Source organism: Paramisgurnus dabryanus, chromosome 5, assembly GCF_030506205.2.
Source record: "Paramisgurnus dabryanus chromosome 5, PD_genome_1.1, whole genome shotgun sequence".
In the NCBI taxonomy this organism is placed as follows: Eukaryota; Metazoa; Chordata; class Actinopteri; order Cypriniformes; family Cobitidae; genus Paramisgurnus; species Paramisgurnus dabryanus.
In genome coordinates, this window is record NC_133341.1 from 18250021 (window position 1) to 18275001 (window position 24981).

A 24981-nucleotide genomic window follows, 5' to 3' on the forward strand; every position below is an offset into this window, starting at 1 on the left:
ATTAAAGGCACTAAAAGAGATTTAAAAAATTCGGCACCAACCATTTAATTGTGGAGAGTGTATATGGAATGGGTTTGAACTGACTGCCTATGTTTTTATATTTATTAGAATCAAAGAATCTGGCATATGTATTAAAGGGCACCTATTATGCAAAATGCACATTTACAGGGTGTTTGGATATAATGTGTGTTGGCAATGTGTGAAAAAACCACCCTACAATGAAAAAAATCAGTCCGCTCCTTTTTATTATCCTCATTATACCAAAGTATTCTCATTAGACATGTCGTTTTGATTCTAAAGCCCCGCCTGCTTACAGCGCATTCACACGGGGCATAAGCGTTAACGCTTCCCGTTCACTTTTAATGGGTGATGTCATGCGTTGCCGAACTGAATTGTGAATCCGTCGGCGCCGCGTCAGTGCCGTTGCTCACGGCAGAAGTTGAACATTTCTCAATTTTTTAAGCCGCAACGCGTGCGTCAGTCAATCAGATCTTATGCAAATAACCTAGGCAGAGCCAGCCAATTACGTTAATGGAAGAACGGAGCATGTGTAGCGGCCACTGTAGCCGTTTCTCAATACCAAGTACGCCGAACTCGGACTTGTGTCCTTCGTAGTTCGAACTTGCAAGTTCAGACTCGGAAGAACGAACTCCTGACACGAAATGCATTCTGGGAAACTTCGCTGTCATAAGTCCACACAAGTCTCCTCTGATGCATCCTCGATAAAATGGGCGGATCAAGAACACATCCGGGGATTTTATGTGAACTTGGGCTTGATGCGAACTTTAAATTGGAACAGTACTTGGGCCGCGACTGATGACGTTTCACAAGTCCGCAAGAACACAAGTACAGACAAGAACGCATATTGAGAAAACGGACTGTGATTGACTGTTGGCCACGCTTCAGACAAGCCTTCCGTTAAGCGTTAACGCTTACGCCCTGTGTGAATGTGCCGTTACAGTCCTGCATTACCAATGTTTCCACCCTCAGCGAGTTGTGTACTCTGTCCAGTAGATACTATTGTCTCAGACTGTATTAATCAGATCTATTTTAACTGAAAACGCTCAGTGTCTGTTTGTAAGGAAGTGAGGAGCTGTATTTCATTTGCATTTAATGAAACAGTGCGTTTTTGCTCCAATCCAAATAGGGGCATTTTGGACATGCGATAATAAATTATCTGTGGGGTATTTTGAGCTGAGAGTTCACAGACACATTCTGGGCACATCTGTTCTTACATCTTGTAAAAAGGCCATAATAGGTGCACTTTAAATCAATAAAACAATCAAGGTTGCACTTACTGCTGCTATTACTTGAACATATTTATCATAACCACTACCAATTGAGAACAATGTAGACTTATTTGACCAGTTATCAATACTTTCTTGCTATCTGGGCTCACCCACCAGGTGCCCCAACAATTTTAATGTGCAGCTTGGTTCAAGATACCCCCAACCCATTAAAATTAGGGTCATCTCACTCTTGTCATGTCACATCTCGTGGACATTTTCGTAACAGGTATCAGTATGGAAGGATGGAAACAGGTTCAGTGTGGCTCCTTTAAAGCATCTTTTAAACCAAAACCATTGGCATATTTGCTATAGCAAGAATAAGGCAAATTTAACAAACTGCTTAAAGGCACTGACTGAGTGTTGCTTTATATACAATTTTAAAAAGTTTTTCTATTTGTTAAATTATTGAATACTTGTCAAAACAATATGAAACCTGTATAGAAAAAACATAGTAAATAGCATGAATGATATCAGTATTGGTATATATAGTATATTTATTTATGTATGTATGCAATTAATTTGCCGAATTAGCTGGTAAGTGAAAAAGTTACAACTTTGAGTGACAACTGACAGATTTAAGTTGTTGTTCAATGAAAATGTTAAAATATTGTAGCTTGTCTTGATGCTTTGATAAACATTGGATTAGGAAACAAATCATTTGACAACAAGGGAATAAGACACATTTTTCCAATTAGCCAGTTTGCATTGCAATGTTTTGGTGTAAGCTATCCCATTGCTTCTGAACTCTGGACAGCAACCAGCATGAACTTATTTCTCAGTGTGTTGCCGCAGGTTGCCCCCTGCTGGTTATGGAAAGAAATGCCACACATATGCATTAACTATTTACTTTAAAGGAGTCATATATTATGAGATTTTTTTAAGATGTTAAATAAATATTTGGTGTCCCCCAGAGTGCATATGTGAAGTTTTAGCTCAAAATGTTCTACAGATAATTTATTATAGCATGTTTAAAATGCCACTTTGTAGGACTGAGCAAAAATGTACCGTTTTGGGGTGTGTCCTTTAAATTGCAATGAGCTGATGAAATGCAAACACTGATCTCTATGATGGTTGTTTGTTGCAATTGAACTAAATTGTGCTGTCAATTACATCTCTTTTTCTATGACTAAATGGCAGTACAGTGGTTGGATAGTGCAGATGGGTGGTATTATTGTATTGGCCTTGCAACCTACCTCACAAAACAGGCGAAATCTGAAGGACCTAATTTTTCACATGCTTGCAGAAAATGGCTTACCAAAACTAAATTACTGGGTTGATCTTTTTCACGTTTTCTAGGTTGATAGAAGCACTGGGGACCCAATTATAGCATTAAGACGTGAAAAAAGTCAGATATGACCCCTTTAAACGTAAGACAATTCAGTTTCTGCATCGTAATAGGTTAATATACTAATATTTTTTTGTAAGTGTAAAATATTAATATATAACATGGCTCTTATGATTGAAACACTGAACTTTGGTTTGCTCAGTAAACCTTTATCTTTAAGCTGTTTACAGTACTTTCTGTTCTGATAACCGATGGGAAGTTTCTTATCGCTACTGCTTCATACCAACTCTCAAGGCTATGTTGGCACATAAGTGCTTGTTTGTCAAATAATAAATGGAGAATCAACTGAGATGTACCCTTGTGTGTGTCACTTTGGTTCTCCCGGCGCCATAAAGAGAAGGAGATTGCTGCACTTCGACTCGGTGGCAGAAGACTGTTCGGTGTTCGACTCCTGAAATAAATTTTATTTAACAGTAAGCTATATATAAGAACTCCAAAATCATGTTTAGTAACCTGCTTTGAAGAATGACAAGCAGCGGACACTCCCCCTGACTTCCTCCCGCTCTTGTCCAGTCGCTCTCATCCTGCAACTTCCTGTCGCTCACATTGCTAACGGAGGCTCCTTATCTTAGCCTAACAAGCTAGCTCCACAAAAACAAAAAACAGCACGTGTCCTTTAGATTCAACGTATAATGTTACGTTCAGGAATAATATAGCCATTAAAATGTAAGCGAATAGAAAGTACGAGAATTTCCCGAGTCAGATCGGTTTCCGTTATGTGTAACTTACATGGCAGGTACTGTTATCATGCTAGCTCTGAACTCTGGTGATTTGCTTGAAGCAAGCTAGCATGAGTTTCCCGGTTTAGCTTTTTGTTAAAATTAGATTGTTACCGAATAAAGCCGGATTGTGATTCAACTGCAAAAACGAAAGTTTTTCTTCTTGTATATCGATTTGTGTTGACACCTGTAAGCTAGCGCCGTTCTTAAGCAGCTAAGTTAGCTAGCGCTTTCCTTGCACTGATTCTACTGGAAATGGTAAGTGTTTTACTAATGGCTTTATTGTTTTTCACTTCAGGGGTAGTTTTTTTCCACAAATGTTAGTGTTAAATCCGCCTTAAAGGGTTGATGTAAGAAGTCTAATGATATAAGTTAGTTTTATAAGGTTAGCAAGCTTTCAACTTTGTTTTGGGAAGTGTGTTTAGAAACGAGAGCATTCTAGGCGCATTCCAGGGACTGACAGCCTGTCACAATCTATGCTGGTTTTAGCTTGTCGTATTAATAAAAATACGTCAGAAACCTCGACATCTTCACAGTTTGTAGCATTAGATTAAATTCTCCTGAGGTTGTAGTCAAACTCAGAAGGTGCATTGTTTTTCTTTGTTTCAACCTCAGTGCAATAATCCAGTATTTGTTGCAAACAAGTCTTAACTGATAAGTTGACCTATTCATGTAATCTGTCAACAGGTAGACGCCCTCATGTGCCCATGGAGAAGGCGGCTTTCGAGGGGTGGCTGGAATCAGTATCCACCTCCTTCCTGGCGCTAAACGACCAACAGCGCAACCAATCCCTGGACCACCTTATCTCACTGAGCGGTGCTGCCCAGCTGCGACACCTGTCCAATGGGCTGGAAGCACTCCTTAAGCGTGATTTCCTGCGTCTGTTGCCGTTAGAGCTGGCCTTCTACCTTCTTCGCTGGCTAGACCCACAAACCCTGCTCACCTGCTGTCTGGTGTGCAAACAGTGGAATAAGGTCATCAATGGCTGTACAGAAATTTGGCAGCGTGTGTGTCAAGATCTTGGCTGGCACATTGATGAGTCCATCCAGGATGCTGCACACTGGAAGGGAGTTTACCTGAAGGCCAAACTACGCATGAAGCAGCTAAGGGAGGAAGATGCTTTTGAGACGAGCTCACTTATTGGACACAGTGCTCGTGTATATGCTCTCTACTATCGGGATGGGCTCCTTTGCACAGGTGTTTTTACTTTATTGACAAACTCACTATTGAATGATACAGTCATGATATTTAGACACTGTTTTATCCATTTGGCTTAATATGACTAACCTAATAGCTGGGAAAAAATTGCTATTGTGCTCCTCATGTATGCTTGATATGAATCCACAATAAATTGATTGCTTGGTTTGATAAATGATGTTTATGCTAAGTTAATCACATGATTGTATGTTAAGTTACTGTTATATGTAAATGCTGAACCAGCTTTACTCGCTGAACTAGCTGGGTTGTGGTTTGTAGGTCACATTTGCTATCTGACACTGAACCATGGGGTGTTGTATGTTAGATTATCCAACTTTTTTCTGGAGGAACACTGATTGGGTAACCAAATGCAGTTATAGACAAATAAAAATGATAGGTCACCTAAACGCTGATGGTCTTTAATAAGCTGACTAATCACAAAAATATGTTCCTTTAGGTTCTGATGACCTGTCGGCCAAACTATGGGATGTTCGCACAGGGCAGTGCATCTACGGTATCCAGACACACACTTGTGCCACTGTCAAATTTGATGAGCAGAAACTAGTAACTGGATCTTTTGACAACACCATAGCATGCTGGGAATGGAGCACCGGTGCCAAAATCCAACAGTTCAGAGGACACACAGGTGCAGGTTGGTGGCAAGCTCTCAAAGTTCTGCTAGAAAGTTTTTTTTCACAAAGAAAAATGTACTTTAATAATTGTTTTGGCTTTCCCCACTTATTTTGTTCTTCTGATTTTTGCTGATCATTGCAGTATTTATAGGTGTTAATGTCTTTTTAGCTTGCTTGCTGTCATAGACGTTATTTTGTGGCATTGCATCAGCAAAAAATGTGCACTAAATAAAAATGTGTTGTTGTTGCAGTATTCAGTGTAGACTACAATGATGAATTGGACACCCTGGTCAGTGGTTCAGCAGACTTTAGCGTAAAAGTCTGGTCGCTGTCTGCAGGGACCTGTGTCAACACTCTCACAGGACACACTGAGTGGGTCACCAAGGTAAGACTGTAATTTGACTATATGCAGACCTGCCAACCTGTATGCATTTAGACCTCAAAGTTTGCTGGTACGATTTATCACTCTATGCAAAAACCTGGTGACGCCTCTGTCGTGTGCAGTATTCAAAACAAACAACAGAAAAAAATATGTCCAATCTTAGCACGAGGTTTATCCACCAAATAATAAGCGATGGAACCACAAAATCCTGCGTGATCCCCATTCCACTAACTTTAGGATTTTCTTTTTTAAACGGAGAGTCAAGAAGTCTGACCCCCTGAGGCAGGGGTCTCAAACTCAAACTGGCTTGGAAACATTTCATCGGAGGGCTGCAGAGCTATTTTAACATTCAAAAAAGTACAATATTTTTGTAAATTTACTGTTTAAATTCTATTAATGTATAATAATATTTGAAAATATATAAGCAGTGGTTTTTATCTTTTTAATAGGGGTGTCCTCGACTAAGGATTTACATATTCGAATCAGAATTGTCGAATCTTTCCATAGTCCACGATAGTCGAATCATCTATATTTGTGTGCATGGGTTGGGAGGGGGCCAGACCAGGTACAAATTGTTAACTTTTATTTTCTTTCACAAGCAGCACACATAAACAACTTTCTGATAAAGTGACCAAAACTGTCTTTCAAGTAATAAACGAAGACAAAACTGACGATGCATTTATATATATATTTTTTTAAGGTAAAATGTAAGGCAACATTTGTTTAATTATTCCTCATAACGTTTTAAAGCCACGATCTACAGAACATCACACAAAAATACATTTTGATAACTAAACCTAAAAAAATAACAAAGGTGATCCTGCCTTGGAAACTCCGGCTACAATTAAGTGTTTTTATTTAATTTGGAGATTTAGCGCGTCAAAGCAGTCATGACCAAAAAAACCCGACAAATGAGAAATGACAAATAATTTGTGATTGTGACTGTAAATGATAAAAACTAATCTTTATATACAATTCATTAAACGTTAATTTATAACAAGAAAAACACTAAAATTAATGATTTTATAGACACTACGCATTATTATTTAGCACAGAAATACCTGCTTGCTTGCTTTGACTTTGATCATCTCTGTATTAACTTTAGATACAGAAAGACCGGATGATATTATTTATTTCAGGAATCTCTTTGCTATCATTTGAAAGTGAACACCGACCGACCATAATATTAAATCACAAGAAAGACATTCGTGTCAGGCAGAAATAGGTTCGGTGCAGATACTAGTTTCCGTTTCATCACCGAAAAAAGAAACGGCTTACCTGTTTTGTAGTTTAACTTTTGACAAGATAACCACTCTGTTTTAAATACATTTTAAAAACTTATACTCGTCGAAAAACATCCGTTTTTTTAATGTTTAGTTTGATGAACTCCTAAATATGAGACGCAGAGCACCTAGCCTGTTCGGCTAAATAACATGCGCAAGCATGGCCAGCACGCAATAGCGCAACATCGATACAACGAAAAGCTATCCAAAATGTACATACTTAAATTAGATCAGAATTTACGTTTATAATAAATACAATTTTTTTAATAAAATAAGGTCAGAAGTAACAAAGTGCAGAACAAATATGCAAAATGCCTCAAGTGCACAGAAACAAAACACAAGCCAAATAGTTAAATCAGATAACCCAGAGTGATTTATAAATAAAATAAAATATAGAAATTATTAAAAGAACGAAAGGCATAATATAATTTGCCAGCTTTGTCTTTTAAATGTAGAAACAAAGAGGCAATGGTTTATTAACATAGAAACCTCTTATGTAGGTGTAGCCCGGTCATAGGGGTTGTTGGATTTATTAACGCATTTTAAAAATATTTATTGAAAGCTGCTACTTCACATATTATTTGCAGCACTATCATAATATGCAGTATATTAATATATTGTGAGAAAGCTGTTATATGTAAAATCATATAATGTGTGCACCCATATACGGCCAAAATTGAATAATCCTCATTTCATAACACATCTGCAACGATTCGACTGTGAGATTGGTAGTCGAATCAGGCTTCTTCTATCGATGCATCGAATCTTCGACTATTCGGGGTCACCCCTACTTTTTAATATACATTATTTTATAAAATTAAGTTAATCTTTTCTTAACTTTATCTTAAATATTAAAACCTTGCACTAAACTAACTAATTTGATACCTGTATACATTTATAAACTATTATAAAGATAATTTACCAGCAGAAAGGGTTTCTGTTTTGATTTATTTTGGATATTTTTCAGTCATAGTATTGACTTAATTATTGGCACTTTTCCATTGCATAGTACTCCACGGTTTGGTTTGGTTTGGTTTGGGTCAGGTCGGGTCAGCTCAACTCACTTTGGCTTGGTTAGCTTTTCCATCGAGTTAAGTAACACTTCAGAGTGGGAGGGATTATTGGCGTGTCGTTATATTTGCTCTGCCTGCTGCTTTGACTTCATACAAGTGGGAGCGTTGTTGTACATTCCCATATATTTATTTATTTCTCAGTCCGCCACAAAATTATAGCCTTATTAAAGTTGCATTTATGTTGTGGACGTGCTCGTTGCTAATGTTTCGCCACAAACTGCAAGTCTGGAAAAAAATTTTTTGGTGTTCCTGATTCTCAACCTGTGGATGTTTTCATCGCTAAAAGGGAGTTTGGGAACTTAGCAGAGCACAGGTGACAACATGTTTGCTTGAGACAGCGCAAGCTAGCACTAAGGTAAAGCTAATCTTTTACATTATAGCGATGATGCTGGTAGTGATGATTCTCTCAGACCAATCAGTGATCTACCACTTGGAACCCCAACCGAGGTGGTATGAAAAAAGTATTGGGTGCTACGTACTGCACCCAATGGAAAAGCTCCCAAAAGTAAGCTGACCCAAACTGGGGTGCTATGCAATGGAAAAGCGCCATATGTTCCATCTCTGTTATTCCAGTTTTAATGAATTTGCTATTATATGTGGGAAAATATTAATAAGGAAAAGTGATCCTAAAACTTTTGAATGAGTAGTCAATGTTGGACAAAAAACAATACTGTTCCATGTGTAATTGCATAGCAAGCTACATACCGGTAATCAAAATATCATACGTCATTATATATAGCAGTATACATACTTTTATCCTTTGTACGTTTCTCCTCATCTTTCCTCTTTTCTTAACCTGGGCACTTGATGGCTCTTTTCTGTAGTTTAATATTGCATTACATCTACTGCCTCCCTATGTGTTTAATGTAACGTGTTTACATTAAAAGCTGAGACCTGATGTGAACTAACCCCACCGCAGCTTTTCTCTAAGTAACAGCTGAGTATCCATCCGGAAGTAACACATCTTCTTTGGACAAACACTACAAAGTAATTGCATGATGACACTGATATGATTGAAGCGAGGTTCAGATGAGGATTAAAATCTCATCATGCATTCCATTATCCTCGCCATCACGGAAATGCCTTGACTCGTTTTAACACGCATTGTTAGATGCAACATGTGAACGAACCCTTAAACGTTTAAATCAAATGAATATGAATCAAAGTGAATTAAAATGATGTTATATTGTTAAAAGGTGTTGTGGGCCGCAAATGGCCCCCAGTGCGGAAGTTTGAGATCCCTGCCCTAAGGTACACTCTAAAAAATGCTGGGTTGTTTTTAACCCAGGGCTGGGTTACTATTGGACAGAACACACTACTGGGTTCCAGGGTCCGAATTAACACCCGCCAAGTGCCAAATGCGGGTAGATTTTCCGTTTGGCGGATAAATTCAAAATGCTATCTGCCACACTGGCGGGTGATTTTCATACCAAAATAGTAATGCATTATAATGTGTTTGCCAGTAACTAATCTGGGAACGAGGTGAGCTAGCCACAGAACGGAAGGTAAACAGTGCCGCGAGACTTGAAGCACTAGAGACAGTCTGTTGCTAGCTAGTACTGTAGCTATCTGCTGCATATTAGCTGATATGTGGCGACATTTACCGGGAGTGAGCCAACCTTTGAAACAAAACTCACAGACGAAAAGGGGGATGAGTTAAATAAAAAAAGAAAGTTTTGTGAGAAAGGTATGGAGATAATGGAGTTTCAAGAGGCTGGCTACGATATGATTCTGATGCTGTCGTGATGAGTTGTTCGGTGTTTCGCAAGTATGCTAAAGATAAAAACGGAAAAAATTTTTTTTTTAAAGTCACTCTTTTGATCAACTACAGTTTCTGTAAGTGCTTTCGAAATAAAGTTGATTACATTTTGATTATTAGATAGATCTTTTTTATTATAACATTACTTCTGATTTGTAAATTAGCATAATTTGTAAATAAGAGCTTACAAAAAGTTACCATGATTCTACCCACTTAATAACGTGCACTCATATTTTGTGTCTCGAGCACCCATGTAATCGGTGCCCATGCCATACTGTAGTGCACTTTATTATCTTTGTTTGAAGACAGACATACAGTAAATAGCAGTACTGTGACATAGTTATGGTTAAATTTTGAGCAGTGTTAACTCTTAAATACTGTCTTAAAGGGATAGTTGAAATTCTGTCATTATTTACATAACAGCCTTTATGAGTTTCTTTATTGTGTGGAACACAAAATAAGTTATTTTGAAGAGTGTTGCTACCCAAACAAGTGTCTGGTCCTCACTGCTCTACATTGTATTTTTTACCTTGTCAGGGAAAACCAGCAACAATTTTTTTACACAAGAAAGAAATCTTGAAGGTTAGGAACAATATGAATGTGAGTAAATGATGACAGAATTTCATTTTTGGGTTAACTATCACCCACTATTTAACAGGAATACCACTTTGTGTGTGCGCGTGCGGTGCGTGTTTGTAGTAGTTTGGTTTTCTATTCCGTCGTACTGGTCTAACTGTACATGCCCTGGTTTAGGTACACCTTCAGAAATGCCAAGTGGAGTCCATGATGCACAGTCCTGGTGACTACATACTACTGAGTGCTGATAAATATGAAATCAAGGTAGTCACAGAATTATTTATGCAGTTTTTTATTTAACATGTGTGCAAAAAATTTTTTAATTTAAAAATATTTGTATGTGTTTATATTCAGGTGTGGCCAATAGGACGTGAGATCAACTGTACATGTTTAAAGACCCTGTCCGTGTCAGAAAACCGCAGTGTCTGCCTGCAGCCCCGATTGCAGTTTGATGGCCGCTACATTGTCTGTAGTTCAGACTTGGGCATCTACCAATGGGACTTTGCGAGTTTTGATGTCGTCAGGTACATCAGTTTAAACCAAAAATTAACTCAAAATTTTATGCTGATAATATCATTTGTAAAGGGAAAAACATTCACTAGACATCTGGATCGCACTCTATATTAAATATAACACATTATGCATATATGCATTACAAAAGGGCATGTGTTTTGAATTAACACACTAATGGTTTTAACATTTACACAGAGTCATCAAACCACATCAAGACCCTTCCAGCGTCTCTCTGCTTAGTTTTGGTGAGGTCTTTGCTCTCCTCTTTGACCACAAACACCTCTACGTCATGGACTTGAGGACAGAGGCCATCGTGGGTCGCTGGCCACTGCCGGAATACCGCAAATCCAAACGTGGCTCTAGTTTCTTACCAGGCGTCACTTCTTGGCTCAATGGACTGAATGGCAAGAACGACGCGGGCCTAGTGTTTGCCACAAGCATGCCCGACCATAGCATTCATTTGGTTCTTTGGAGAGAGAATGGGTAGAAACACAAAGTAGGTACATCAACATACCCAGCGTTTTAAAAGCAGCCGGGAAACAACGAAAAAGAAGAAGGGTGCTCTTTATTTGAGAAACTTTAAACATCAACCACATTAGATAATGCATGGACCAAAGTGTTTTCCTCCTTTTAGCTTTTATTGCCGTTTACGTTGAGGTTGACCAACACGCTTCATTCTCTCTTAGTCATTTGCAGACTGCACATTTAACGTTCACACACTTTGCAATTCATAGATTCTGAAGGAGACCGTAGCTTTTATGATCCGAACAATCTGAGGTTTTTGTTCTTCAGGTTTATGAAATAGTTTCTTCTGAGGTTCAAGGTTTGGCTACTCGCTTTACAGCAAGCATGAGCAGTAGATGATCACCAAGATTGACAATGAATGAAGTTGAAGTTTGAAGTTTTTTTTCATTTGCATTTATTTACAAGTCAGAAAATGTACTGCAGACACAAAGAAATGTTGCCTTAAAGCCTTTATTTTTTCTTTTAAGAAATAGATTTTGCAGATCTCCGAGTCCATAGGCGCTGGCTTGCACATCAATCATCTGTGGCTGTCGTTTTCCTGAGTCTTAAAATGGCTCTGATAAAATGCTGTGCGAATGAATCAAATGAGTTTTGTTTGAAAGTCATTTAGAGGTGGCTTCTTGCTGTTACTGACCCTTTTTCATAGTTCATTCAGTTAATTTTTCATGTGCCTTTTCAGTTTTAGCGCTTAGCCAATTCCAATATGTCAAAAATGATGAAATCTAAAGCTGCAATCCTCCCTCAAAGTTTTATTCATTTTTACCTAATGTAATGGACACTGTAAGTAGTCTTACCACTTTTAGCCAAACTAGATCACTTAAAAGTGTTTCTTGTGAATCTCACTGAATGTTCATTTTTAATCCTTAATTTTAGCGACTGATTGATTTTTCGTAATGCTACGACAAACCAGCCATTGTTCTTTTGCACACCAGTGCTATAGCAGAGTCTGTAGTTCTGTAAATCCTACTGCAACATCAAAACATGTTTCTTAATTTTCCTAAACCATAAAACAAGAATAATAAGAGTTATGACCTAAATACTCAATTTATTTCTTTATTTCATTGCAGTGGATAGGTAATGGGTAAAAGTGTAATTAACTGAACTAACTCCAGCTTTGGGAAGATGTTAAATGTCTGTATTTACTGGTCATGTGTTACTTCACCAAATCTCAAACCTTACTGCAGCAGTCATTCATCATGACCCCACAGGCAGTAATGCCATCTATTCATGTTAAGCCGAATTCAGGTCTGTTGTTTGTATAACAAAATAATATGCTGTCTTTCTATTAAATGACAGTAGCTAATGGTGAAAGTTGCCTTTATATGTTGATTTTTTTATTGAATTTATTGTTTTTCATTACTATCAGTGTTTTTGCTCCATACAGTTTTGCATTTACAAAACCATACACACAAACTCAGCCTTATTCAACTAGTATTTCAACCCTAAACAAAGTGAAGCTGGAGCGCTGCTCTATCCCTTGTATTTTCTGGTGCTCTTGGAAGGGTAAACCGTTCATCAAAAAGAATTGGAAAAACAAATTCAAAGTCCAGTCACTCAGTAGGATGCAAAAGTTAAGAAGTTGATTATCGAGGGTTACCCTGATGAAGGCCAGTGAGCCGATACGCGTTGGTGTTTTAATGTTTTAGCCCTCGGTAATCTATAAAGGCTTCTTAAAGGGATAGTTCACTTAAAAATTAAAATTCTGTCATCATTTACTCATTCTCATGTTGTTCTTAACCTGTATGAATTTCTTTTTTCTGATTAACACAAAAGAAGATATTTTGAGAAATGATGGTAAACACACAGCAGATAGTGACCATCGACTTCCATAGTAGGAATAAAAAATATGATGGAATTTAATGGGTACCGTCAACTGGGTGCTTACTATCATTTATCCAAATATTTTCTTCATCATTTATCGCAAAATCCGTCCAAAATATTTTTCCTACTATGAAACTCAATGGTCACTTATTGCTGTGTGTTTACCATCATTTCTCAACATATCTTTTTTTTGTTCATCAGAAAAAAAGAAATTCATACAGGTTTAGAACAACATGAGGATGAGTAAATTATGACAGAATTTTCATTTTAAGGTGAACTATCCCTTAAGCTTATGCATCCTACTGTGTGCCTGGACTTGGAATTTGTTTTTCCAATTCTTTTTTTATCTAGTATTTCAACCTTCTTCAGTTGCTGGAGGGGTAGAGCATTACATTAGCAATGCAAAGATCATGGGTTCAATCCTGGGGGAGCATACATACTGATACAAAAAAAAAAAAACACTTTATAGGCATTTAAGATACAAATGTCCAGCAAATGCATAAATTTAGTGTTGTACACTATGAAAAATAAGTGGTCCTAGCTGTCTGTCACTGGGTTGGTGGTACCCTTTTAAAACGTACGCCCTTGCACCTTGAGTTTATATTAGTTCCTCGGAGGTACACTCTAAAAAATGCTGGGTTATTTGCAACCCAGCATAGGTCCCATTGGGTTGTAATTTAAGTTAAATTATTTAACCCATGCTGAGTTGTTTTAACCCCTTGTTAACATTTTTGGGGGTGGTTCAACCCAGCTGCTGCGCTCGTACACTTTTTGTTGGGTTGTTTTTAATGCAACCATGGGTTAAAACAACCCAGCATTGGGTCAATTTTAACCCAGCCGAGTGTTCTGTCCAATATTGACCTATTATGGATAAAAAAATAACCAGCCATTTTTAGAGTGTACATATTGGTACCAGATGTATACATATTTGTACCTAAATAATACATATTAGACCCTTTCTACAATGTACTTCTTTATTGACAGAATTTTTTCTGATGGTGTAGGAGCCTTTCGTGCACCAAGATGTTCATCTATTCAAATGCATGCTTTTAACCTTTATGCACACTAGAGGGCGGCGCAGGGATAACCAATTGGGTAGAGCTTTGTTGCTTCTATAATGAGAATTATGAAGTGACATGAAATGGATGAGCTAAATATTGAGATGATGTAACTGTTTAAGAGTTTCTAAAATCTAATCTAAGAGTTTCTATTTTTTGAACAAAACTATATATATATATATATATATATATATATATATATATATATATATATATATATATATAGATGAATAGATGAACAATATATATATTAGTAGTGTACTAATTAAAGTGAAAAAAGTGCAGAAATGTTATAGATTTTATTTCCTTATTTCGAATATATTGAACATTATACATTCAATTCTAAATCAAAGCATTAACAAAATTTGCAAGTATGTCTTGTTCTTTTAAAGGAAATCAAAGAGAGATCAGGGGATTGAGCTGCCCACTCCATAACCTCAATCCTTTTTGTCTAGAACCAAGATTTTGCTCTCTTGCTTGTGTGTTTGTTGTCTTTTTGAAACACCCATTTTAGGTGCATTTCCTCTTCTGCAATAGGCAACATTATCTCTTCAAGTATTTTGATTTTGTGTTCAAACTGATTCATGTTCCCTTCTACACGATAAATAGGCCCAAGAAAAACGTATGAAAACATCCCAATTCCATAATTTTGAGTATCCAGGGGTCACCTGAGTTTTTGTCGATAGACTTAAAAGAAAATTTTACTCTCACCAGACAACAAAATATTACACCTTTTTCTTTGGGCCACTTGATGTGATTCTGCACATGCTTTTTTTAACAGTGGTGCTTTATGGGGGCTTCTTGCTAACAGCTTAGCTTCAATCAGATGTCATCTGACCGTCACAGTACTTTTCTTGTGCTTTTTGCTGCATTTCTTTATACGTTTTCCTTTACGTAATTTCCTCTTAAATCAACTTTTTAATCAAATTGCATTGTTCCTTTAAGCAATGATGGAATGGTCCGTTTTACTTAGAAATTCAGCAGCAGATATATTTTATAACAATGAGTGAAACATTTGCTTTCCCTCTTTCTTAATAGAGGACAATGAACTCATTTTCTGATGAAACTTTACACTGCTATTATTTTGATTACGCCATTTTTTAATAAATTAGTCTATAACTCAGAAATCATTACCAATGGGTCTTTTGTTTTCCATTACACTACTTCATCTGTAAATCATTTGCAATGCAGACATATTAATAGTAGCAGTGGTTTATCAGGGGAATGATGTTGCACTGCTATTTTTTAAACATAACTGTATAATCATTTTAAATATCAAAAACTAAAGAACAATGTGGTGTGTCAAAGAAAGAGACATGATGCAGACTGTGTTTGGCAAACTTTACTAGTGGTGTGCTACAATTTAGACATTGTATGATTTTAGCCAGTCCCAGTTTCACATTTTCCTTCCAATCAATCTGACCTCAGTTTTTCCTTTGGACGATTGTTTCTCGGCTAATTTATATTCACTCTCTTTCCTTTCTGCTCCCTCTCATGCTCCTCCCTTCGGCCCCAACAAATCCCATTGGATGGAAGTAAATCCAAAAGAATAACACAGCATTTTATACCCTCTTTCTTTTCCTCTCAGTCTCAGTGCCAGAGCAGCATTAATGGGCCATTTGGGTTAAGTGTTATGGCACTATCCCAAAACCTCCTTTCACATGATGGTTTACACAAGCAGTCCCAATTACTCCTCCATTTTGCCATACAAAAGAGCTCTTCTGTACAGACAGCAATGCTTTTTGTAAGTGATAGGGAATATAGAAAAGTTGGCTATTGACAGTTAATGTAGAGTAAATGAATAGTATTATTTAAAGGTCAAGAAAAAAAATCCATATTAACAATGTTAAAGTTACGTATGCTTTTAGTGGTGGTATGGCATTCACAGACCCACGTAAATGCTTTGTATTTTGTTTGAATGATTGCACAATGAAGTCTCACCACTGGAATGATCAGGAAATGTAGTTGCCAACATGTGAATTTAGAAAAAGGATGAAATTTTTAAACACATGCATGCCGTCAAAGTAGAACGTTTCTTGTTGTTGTTTCAGCGCAGAAGGTCTTTGCTTTCCTAGACCACCCACACAAAAAGATTTATATCGTCATGTGTTGAAACCACAAGCAATTGCAATGCAAAAGAATCCCTTTGATTAACTCCATATGCCCAGAATCGCACATTTCAATCCCAAGGACAGCATCTTGATGAGAGAAGTTTTGGCTAATTCGTTTAATGATTTGTTCGTGTTAAATTATGAGTGTTTTAAACATATTGAAAACGCATGTCATTTATGCAATGTTTCTATTATGAGATGAGAAAACACACGCACGCACACACACACTGCTGTTTATTTTCACCCTGTCCGCAAACCAAACATGATTACAAGTTGTACAGTCAATATTTAGATATTGTGGTTAGGCCCTTAGCCATGTTCTCTATTCTCCTCTGCTCTGTGTGTGTGTGTGTGTGTGTGTGTGTGTGTGTGTGTGTGTGCGTGTGCGTGTGCGTGTGCGTGTGCGTGTGCGTGTGCGTGTGCGTGTGTGTGCGCCTGTTTGGCTTTTAACAGATTCACCCCTTTGATATCAACAGAAATTATACTTCGCTTTTACCGCCCTTATTTTTTTTTATTGCCGGCAGTCATTATTATCATTATTAGAAATATCAATAATAATGTTTGTTGGAGTTGTCATCTAGCGGTTTGGAGCCCTGCTCTGCTGCACATGTGGGCCACACAAGTTTGAGTCTGGCTCATCGCATTTCGCAGTGTTGTTCATACTTATTATTATTTACTGTCCTATGTCTACATTTGTTCAATTATTAATGTCTTTTAATAATGTACCCCCTCTTGTGATCGCCTGTGGGCAAAAATGCCTTGTTGATTCAAGCTAATAGAAGAGCAACTTTGACTGAAATAACCACTCGTTACAACCGAGGTATGCAGCAAAGCATTTGTGAAGCCACAACACGCACAACCCCGAGGCTGATGGCTACAACAGCAGAAGACCCCACCGGGTACCACTCATCTCCACTACATATAGGAAAAAGAGGCTACAATTTGCACAAGCTCACCAAAATTGGACAGTTGAAGACTGGAGAAATTTTGCCTGGTCTTCTGAGTCTCAATTTCTGTTAAGACATTCTGATGGTAGAGTCAGATTTTGGCGTACATGGAAAACATGGATCCATCATGCCTTGTTACCATGGTGCAGGCTGGTGGTGGTGGTGTAATGGTGTGGGGGATGTGTTCTTGGCACACTTTAGGCCCCTTAGACCTACCTAAGCATTGTTTCTGACCATGTCCATCCCTTTATGACCACCATTCCAGCAGGATAATGCACCATGTCACAAACCTCGAATCATTTCAAATTGGTTTCTTGAACATGACAATGAGTTCACTGTACTAAAATGGCCCCCACAATCACCAGATCTCAACCCCATAGAGCATCTTTGGGATGTGGCGGAACGGGAGCTTCATGCCCTGAATGTGCATCCCACAAATCTCCATCAACTCCAAGATGCTCCAAGGTGCGTGCGTGTTTAAAAGACACTAATTAAAAAATGGGACAGAAAATAATCATTAGGTATTATCTGTGTGTTAAAATAAATTTACAGATAATAAAAAAAACTGAACAATACCAAAATGCTTTTTGCACTCGCGCACACACACACCAACAAAAATGCTAATATGTGGCCTTGTTTGTGCAATCCAGGCTAAAGTCTCAATCTAATTATGATATCTGGAGCACAAGTTTTATTTGAATCTTTGACATGGCCTTACTTTGTTAATATGAAAGATATCAAGGTTATATTTTCACTGAATGTTCTTTGCATTGTGTATGATGATTTTATATAATACAGTAAATAAAAAAAAACGACTTTAGCTGGGTTTTCACAAAGAGGACCACATATAACTTCTGTTATCTCTTCAGAAACTCTTCTTCATTTGTGGATGGTGAGCTCAGGGCCCAAACAATTCCCCTCTCCTCCCCTCTCTCCAGCCCTCAATAGAGTAGACAATGGATCATTCACAGTACCCTGCCTTCATGCCACTGATTGGCCCATAGTAAAAAAACATTCAGGCCTCGTGGGAACTTTCCAGCCGAGATGATAATCAGAAGGGGGAGGGAGAGATACGGGATACAATGGGCAACAGGGAGCTTATTTACATCTCCGATCCTCTCCTCAAGCAAATCAACAAAAACATGGCCCTAATGAAAGAGACGGGGCTGGTGTCATTACACTTTATACTGTGCTGATATTAAGTTGTATTAAGTGACGTGAGCACTGGTCCATGATAAGGTGATTTACTTTTTTTAATGTTTTTTAAGGGCTGTAATGGTTATGTTTAAGGTACCTCGGGCTATCTTTATGAGATAACAAATGTAATCTGTTGCTGGAATTCTGTTTTGGTTTTGTATGTAGGTAACCAGCGCAACAGCTGTATCAGGTTCTTTAAAAACGTCACTGTAAAAGTTTACGAATTAAACAAGAATTTAAAATTATTTACAGTAAGAGAGCAATAGTTGTGCTTGGGACCACCATGAATTCACTTAATCATCAAAGGCACAGAGGCTTAATGTGTCAAAGTTTCCTGGGACACACAAGCTATGATGTAGTTTAGCTCACATGGAAAAAATTATCTACTTTGCTATGAAAAACTTTTCTTGTATTGCTTTTCTTGTTGAGAAAAGTATAAGTAAACACTGACATAACGCTAACCAGTCTTTTAAATGCACTGAGCCTTACTGTTTTATATTGATAGAGAGTTTGTTCCACAGCACCAGTGAATCAAAGTTCCACCTGGGTTGTCCCATGCTGGGTTGTGTTAGCAAACTGAAAAATAATAAATAAAAAAACATTTAAAAAGTTGCATGAAGTAAGACAAGCAATGCTTGAAAATTTGAATGACAAAGGAGCGAAGTCAAGAAAATTATTTTGGAAGATTATAGGAGTTTTGCACTTCTCAGTGCGGCCTGCCCTCACGAAAGTTGGCTAATTCGGATGAATTTGCACTTAGTGAATTAAACAAAACCATCTGATTACCATAAAAAAACAATAATTTACCCTGACCCAGGCCCAATGTTACAGTGCGAAAGCAAACACATATGTGGTCATATAAAATGCATACGAATTGCATGAGATTGCGTTGGTCAGTGTGACAGAAATAACGAAAACAACATTATCACTGTGACCACAGCATGCGCCTAATGGGGTCATCACAGAGTTTAAATATGCCATGTGGTCTTCAGACTGGACCAAATCAGTTCTGTTCTATTCATCTTAGATGCTTTGTATGACAGTTTAAATATCACCAGACCATTACGTCAAGCTGTCTTCAAACTGAGGACTGTTATGCATTTAATGTTTTTGTCATACATATATGATATGATAGCCAGGATGAAAACACGTCACAGTCCTCGAATAGTTCAACAGATGGTTCTTATCGAGAACTTCAGAGATGGGATTTCTTAATACAGACCCTTTGAAATAGCTACAACACCTCGTTCAGAAACATTTGCTTAAGATATGAAAAAGAAACCAGACGGTTAAACAAACACAGACCAGCGAAAGTAATGGAGAGAGCGTCAACAGCTGTTTCCATTAAAGCAGAAAGAAAAGGCAGGACTGGTGGAGCCAGGCTGTTTTGGCAAGCGGCTAATATAATAGTGTGCTTTTGAGAGCTTCTTGTCGAGGGAGGTCCTGATGAATATGTTTTTGGCAGTGAAGCTCGAGTGTGTGTAATCATTTGTGACAGTGGTGGAGACGGGGAGACGGAGACGACTTATAAGAGCTGAAAAACCCATATGTCCTCTTTCCAAACAAAACCTCAGCATTCCTTTTTAAGAGCTGTTATGACTTATTGTCACTGTGGGCAACTGTATGTACGAAACGGTTGTTTTGATAGACAAAGAAAATGCTGTGTTAGTTGTATGTTTCACTCGGATTTTAATGCACAAAAGAGGGTAATTAGTTACGACATCTTTATAATTAACTCTGTACCATTTTTACATATAGAATTGGTTATTGCTGTAAAAGACAGGGCTGTCTGTTCATGCGCCAAACTTCAGAGGGAAAATTTGGCCTACTCCAGCACTGGCGTACACCCAACAGCCGACTGACATGAATCAGCTGCATGCTACGCTCTCATTTTTAAAGAGACGTAATGATGCACACAAACATTGAAATCATTTTCTACGCATATCTTTTTCATGCTCCCTCAGTTTGTTTTTCTAAAACACACAAAGACGCATTTTTGTTCAAGGTCTTTCTACTGTTTTCAATTTTTCCACCTTTTCGGTTTTTCCACAAAGCTATATGCTTTCAACAAATAACGATAAACAGGTCTGACAGCTTAGAAAGAAGGGACAGCCAATTCCTTAGAGAGAGAGAGAGAGAGAGAGAGAGAGAGAGAGAAAGTCTGAATACATTTTACAGCAGCGTTCTCTATGAGAAAAGGAAATGCCAACATCTTGCTGTAATAGCCTCACCAGATTGAACAATTTCATCCTTTGTGAGGAGCAGAGCTCTGAATCCTCTGTGACTTAGTGAAAATGTGCAGGGCTCAAATTCTATTTTCTCAATGTTTTGCCAGACTACTTTCATCTCTTGGTTGTGTTTTACTTTTGTGGATTTAGAAAGAATGGTTGATTTTAACCCTTAAATCATTTACATATCTTTTGGGTCGCTAAAGACACAAATACGTAGTAATGATTGGTGAAACATTCATGCATTCAAGGGTTAAACTTGATATCTCATGTAAAAAATGCTGAGAGAATAATCTAGGATTACGTACAAAACTGTAGCAAGCTTTAATGTCAATTTAAAACAGCTTTCTGAAATCTAGTTTGCCATCTAACTAGTACTTTGTACAACCAGTTGCTCCCTTACAAAATTAACCATGGTTTTATTGTGGTAAAGGGGAATTAACTATGTTTTTTTGGTGTATTGATTACTATCAGCAAAACCATGGTTTGACTACACTAACCATGGTTTAACTATGGTTTTTGAAAACCATGGTTGTCAAAACCATGGTTATTTTGTAGTTACTATGGTTTTACTACAGTAAGTTTTTTTTTGTTTTAACTGTAGTAAAACCATTGTAAATTTTTGTAAGGACTGACAGGACTAAGGACTAAGCATCACAGTTAGCAGAAGACACAATAAGTATAATTGGGTTAAATTAAACTTTAAAAAAATAGGAAACCAACAGCTTGTCTTTCAATTCAAGCTTTCAGACCTTTGGCCCTAACTTTTATACATTTTAGTTAAATGTTTATTTTCTTAAATAATGGTTGTGAGTAAGGTCCCATGACATTTCACATTCCAGTCTGAAAACTATACTGTAGTTTCTTTCCTGTTTGCATTTGCAATAGAGTTTTAGGAGGTTATTCCTTTGCAGAGTAACATAAAAACTTAAAAAATAAGGCTTACTGAATGTTAGATGTTTTGAGAGAATTCACACGAGACAGTTGGCCCCTTTTCCTCCCAAATGGGTCATCTAATGTCTCTCTCTCTCTCCCTCTCTCTAATTGGGAAAATGGGAAAACTTTGAAAGTTGGGGGTGGGGTGGGGAGGTATTTTGGCCAGTTGCCAAAGCTTTGTGGTTTGAGTACAGCAATGTGATAGGGTCAATGTAGCATGGAATAACTCAGGCTGATCTGATCCCTTCTTATTCTGCGGATTTGAGCCAGGTGATAACCAAAATCAGTCAGTGAGAGATGAAAAGCGCGTGATTTTCCCATAAACAAATGAACATGATTTTAAGCGTGAACGAGACACCATTTGGTGTATAATGGGTGTAAGGAGGGGATGTTTTGGGTGAGAAAAGAAGAGGATAGCCACATGTGTTATAACAGCTGTTGTCTTGCTCAATAGGGAGTGAAACCAACCACAGAGGTTCAAAGGATAACTCATGTAATCCTAACCTTTGCCGCACACCAAATGTAATGCATGGGCATGTCAACACAATAAACACCTTAATGGTTTGACTGCACAGAGTTTGTAATTAAGGAGGGCCATGAGCCCACAGGGCTCAAACTTTAAACATCTGGCCAAATCAAACTATTTTGTAATGTAGAAGTTGGACCTCTGTTTGAGGACAAAATGTTATAACATAGAAAATATTGGATCGCGTGACCAAGCCTCAAAATGTAGAAATGACAAATATAAACATCTTTGTAATCCTGAACAGGCAAATCCAACACATATCACTGTGCCAAATCACACATAAGTGTCTGCAAAATAGCTGTTGCAGTGCATGTAAAAATATAAACTATTTGCACTGTGTAAACTTTACATTATACAATAAACCAACCTTAAAGGGATAGTTCACCCCAAAATGAAAATCATCACTTCAATAGTAGGAAAAAATACCATGGAAGTGAATGGGCTCATTAATGGTTTGGTAACAAACCTTTCCCAAAATATCTTCCTTCATGTTCATCTGAAAAAAGACATTTATACAGGTTTGTAACAACATGAAAGTGAGTAAGTGATGACAGAATTTTCATTTTAGGGTGAACTATCCCTTTAAGCTAAGGTACAATATGTCCACTTAAAAAATTTGCCAACTGGTTATCTGAATGATTGGTTACTAATTAGGGCAGAAAGCATTGGATGAGATAAGCCAAAATATTCCAGTGTGGGCGTGGGGTTGATGCTTCATCAAGTCAAATTTGAGCTTGCACCCCTTCCACCATCTCGACCTTCATCAAGTTTGGCCCTCCTCCTTCGCCGTGACGTCAGAAATCACAACAACTAATCGGACCAATAGTAAACTACATGCATACTCAAGGGATCCGTGCAACTGAGCAGATACACGGAAAATTCTCATTGAAACCAGTGCTGTCGGAAAGTTACTTTGAATTCTTTCTGCTTTGTTTGTGAGTAGGTTCTTTATGATTTAGAAACAACTGATTCATAAAACGGGATATCTGCGGTGCGGAATAAACGCACGAGGCGCCTTAAGAGGTTGCGGCACGTTTCGCTCTCGCGACAGAGAGCAAATGCGATTCATTTAAAAGGGAATGAAATATTGCAAAGCAGAATTTTGTGTTCGTCATCTGAGTGATTTCGATGTGGATATTCAAGGACCAAATATGCCCACACAAAATTACTTCAAGTGGACAACAATATGCTAGACAGGAGCCCCAAAGTCTCCCAAAGGAATAACAAGACGTGCACGTAATCGTACAGACCAACAAATGGAAACAATTTACCTAAAAAGTTAACTTTTAATCTGTTCCACGTGGGCACAGGAATGGCAAACTCTCCGGTCACTCAGTGGCTACATATGTTCATGTTGTGCATAGGCTGTGCGTCTACATGGTTTAGTCGTTCATCCACTGCATCTCCAACACACAACCAGCGTTTGATATGTTGGCAGGCCCTCATGAAGTGCCAAGCAGAGATGGAGTGCCACTTCGCATATAGTCAATACGTGCACGCGTGCGGTCCGGTGTTAAACGGCAACAAGAAGAAATGTCCCAGTCACTGCATTTCGTCCATAATTCAGCTCAACCTCACGGTGAACGGCCCGGCACTGGAAGACTGCGAGTGCAACTCGGACACCATTTGCGAGAAGACCAAACGAGCCATCGAGCCATGCATGCCCAGAACCAGCCACATGGGTTGCACCGAAGCCCGCAAGCAGTGCGAGAAGGATGCGGAGTGCAGCACCGCCATGCGGGACTATTTGTATCACTGCAGGAAACTTTTCGGGGAAGAGCGGTGCTCCGATGACTGCCGGCGGGTTATCACTAACATGCGCGCGATCCCTAAAGCCCAGATGCTGGATACTTGCGTTTGCGACGGCACGGAGAGGACTATATGCGAGTATATCAAATTCAGCATGAAAAACTTTTGTTTTAGCGACAGCAATGCCGGCAGTGGCTTTTCAGATATAGAGGAAGACTCAGAGGATGAGTATGGGACTGATTATGGGGAAGATGAGAATGATGCCTCGGAATTAAGGCCACAATATATATTTACAGCGGCGTTTACTATGTTGACCTTTTTTATATTGAAGTAATACAAGTTTTCGGGATTTAGCAACAATTAGCAACACCCGTGCCCCGTGACTCTTGATTAGGACTATGTCTGGAACTTTTTGTTGTGCAAGATCATTACATTAGCCTGGAAAAGTCTTTCTTTTAACATTTGTTTAGACGCTTACATTATATATGTGAGACAAAAGTATAGCCTAATGGATAAAATAGATTATATAATTAAAATTATATAAGGATCACATCGACGTGAGTTGCCAAAATCTGCACACTCACAGAAAATTCAGGTTTGTTTCAACTCATGGTTGGGTAAAATATTGACAAACCCAGACACTGGGTTAAATGAATCCATAAAATGTCAATATTTGACCCAACAATGGGTTGAAACAACCCAACATTTGTAGAGCGTATAAAAATAAGTAGGCTATGTGTGTTTGATGTAAAAAGTTGAAATGTGTTTTTTACTATATTTTAAGTTATTATGAAACTGGTGAAGTGCTATTCAAAGAGAAATACATACTGGAAGTTTATTTTTGTATAAAAGATTGGTTAAATAACAATGTGATTATTGGAGATTATGTTGTTTAACAACACGTTTATTGTCCAGGTGTTGTGTCTCTGTGTCTTAATGTGAATGATATGCTACAGTGTAATACTGTTTATAATGTGGTCATAAAATGGCTTAAAATGATTCCAACGATTATTTGACTTGTTCCTTGATATAGTAAACAAAAGGTCTGTCATTTGTTTGAAAATATACTTTAAGTAGCTTTGCTACATGTAACTGGTATATTTTCACTTTATGTT

At 37.9% G+C, this 24981-nt stretch overlaps 2 protein-coding genes across 2 annotated transcripts; both read left to right on the forward strand.

Annotated features, from left to right (window-relative positions):
* The first annotated feature begins 3140 nt into the window (after positions 1 to 3140).
* Positions 3141 to 12604, forward strand: fbxw2 (F-box and WD repeat domain containing 2). The gene is made up of 7 exons (XM_065271456.2): positions 3141 to 3611; positions 4041 to 4550; positions 5008 to 5202; positions 5434 to 5567; positions 10433 to 10519; positions 10610 to 10779; positions 10964 to 12604. The coding sequence occupies exons 2-7, from the start codon at positions 4061 to 4063 to the stop codon at positions 11253 to 11255; spliced, it is 1368 nt and encodes a 455-aa protein (XP_065127528.1). The 5' UTR covers positions 3141 to 3611; positions 4041 to 4060; the 3' UTR covers positions 11256 to 12604.
* A 10340-nt stretch (positions 12605 to 22944) lies between these two features.
* Positions 22945 to 24865, forward strand: gas1b (growth arrest-specific 1b). The gene has a single exon (XM_065266997.2). The coding sequence runs from the start codon at positions 23430 to 23432 to the stop codon at positions 24198 to 24200; it is 771 nt and encodes a 256-aa protein (XP_065123069.1). The 5' UTR covers positions 22945 to 23429; the 3' UTR covers positions 24201 to 24865.
* Positions 24866 to 24981: the final 116 nt, after the last annotated feature.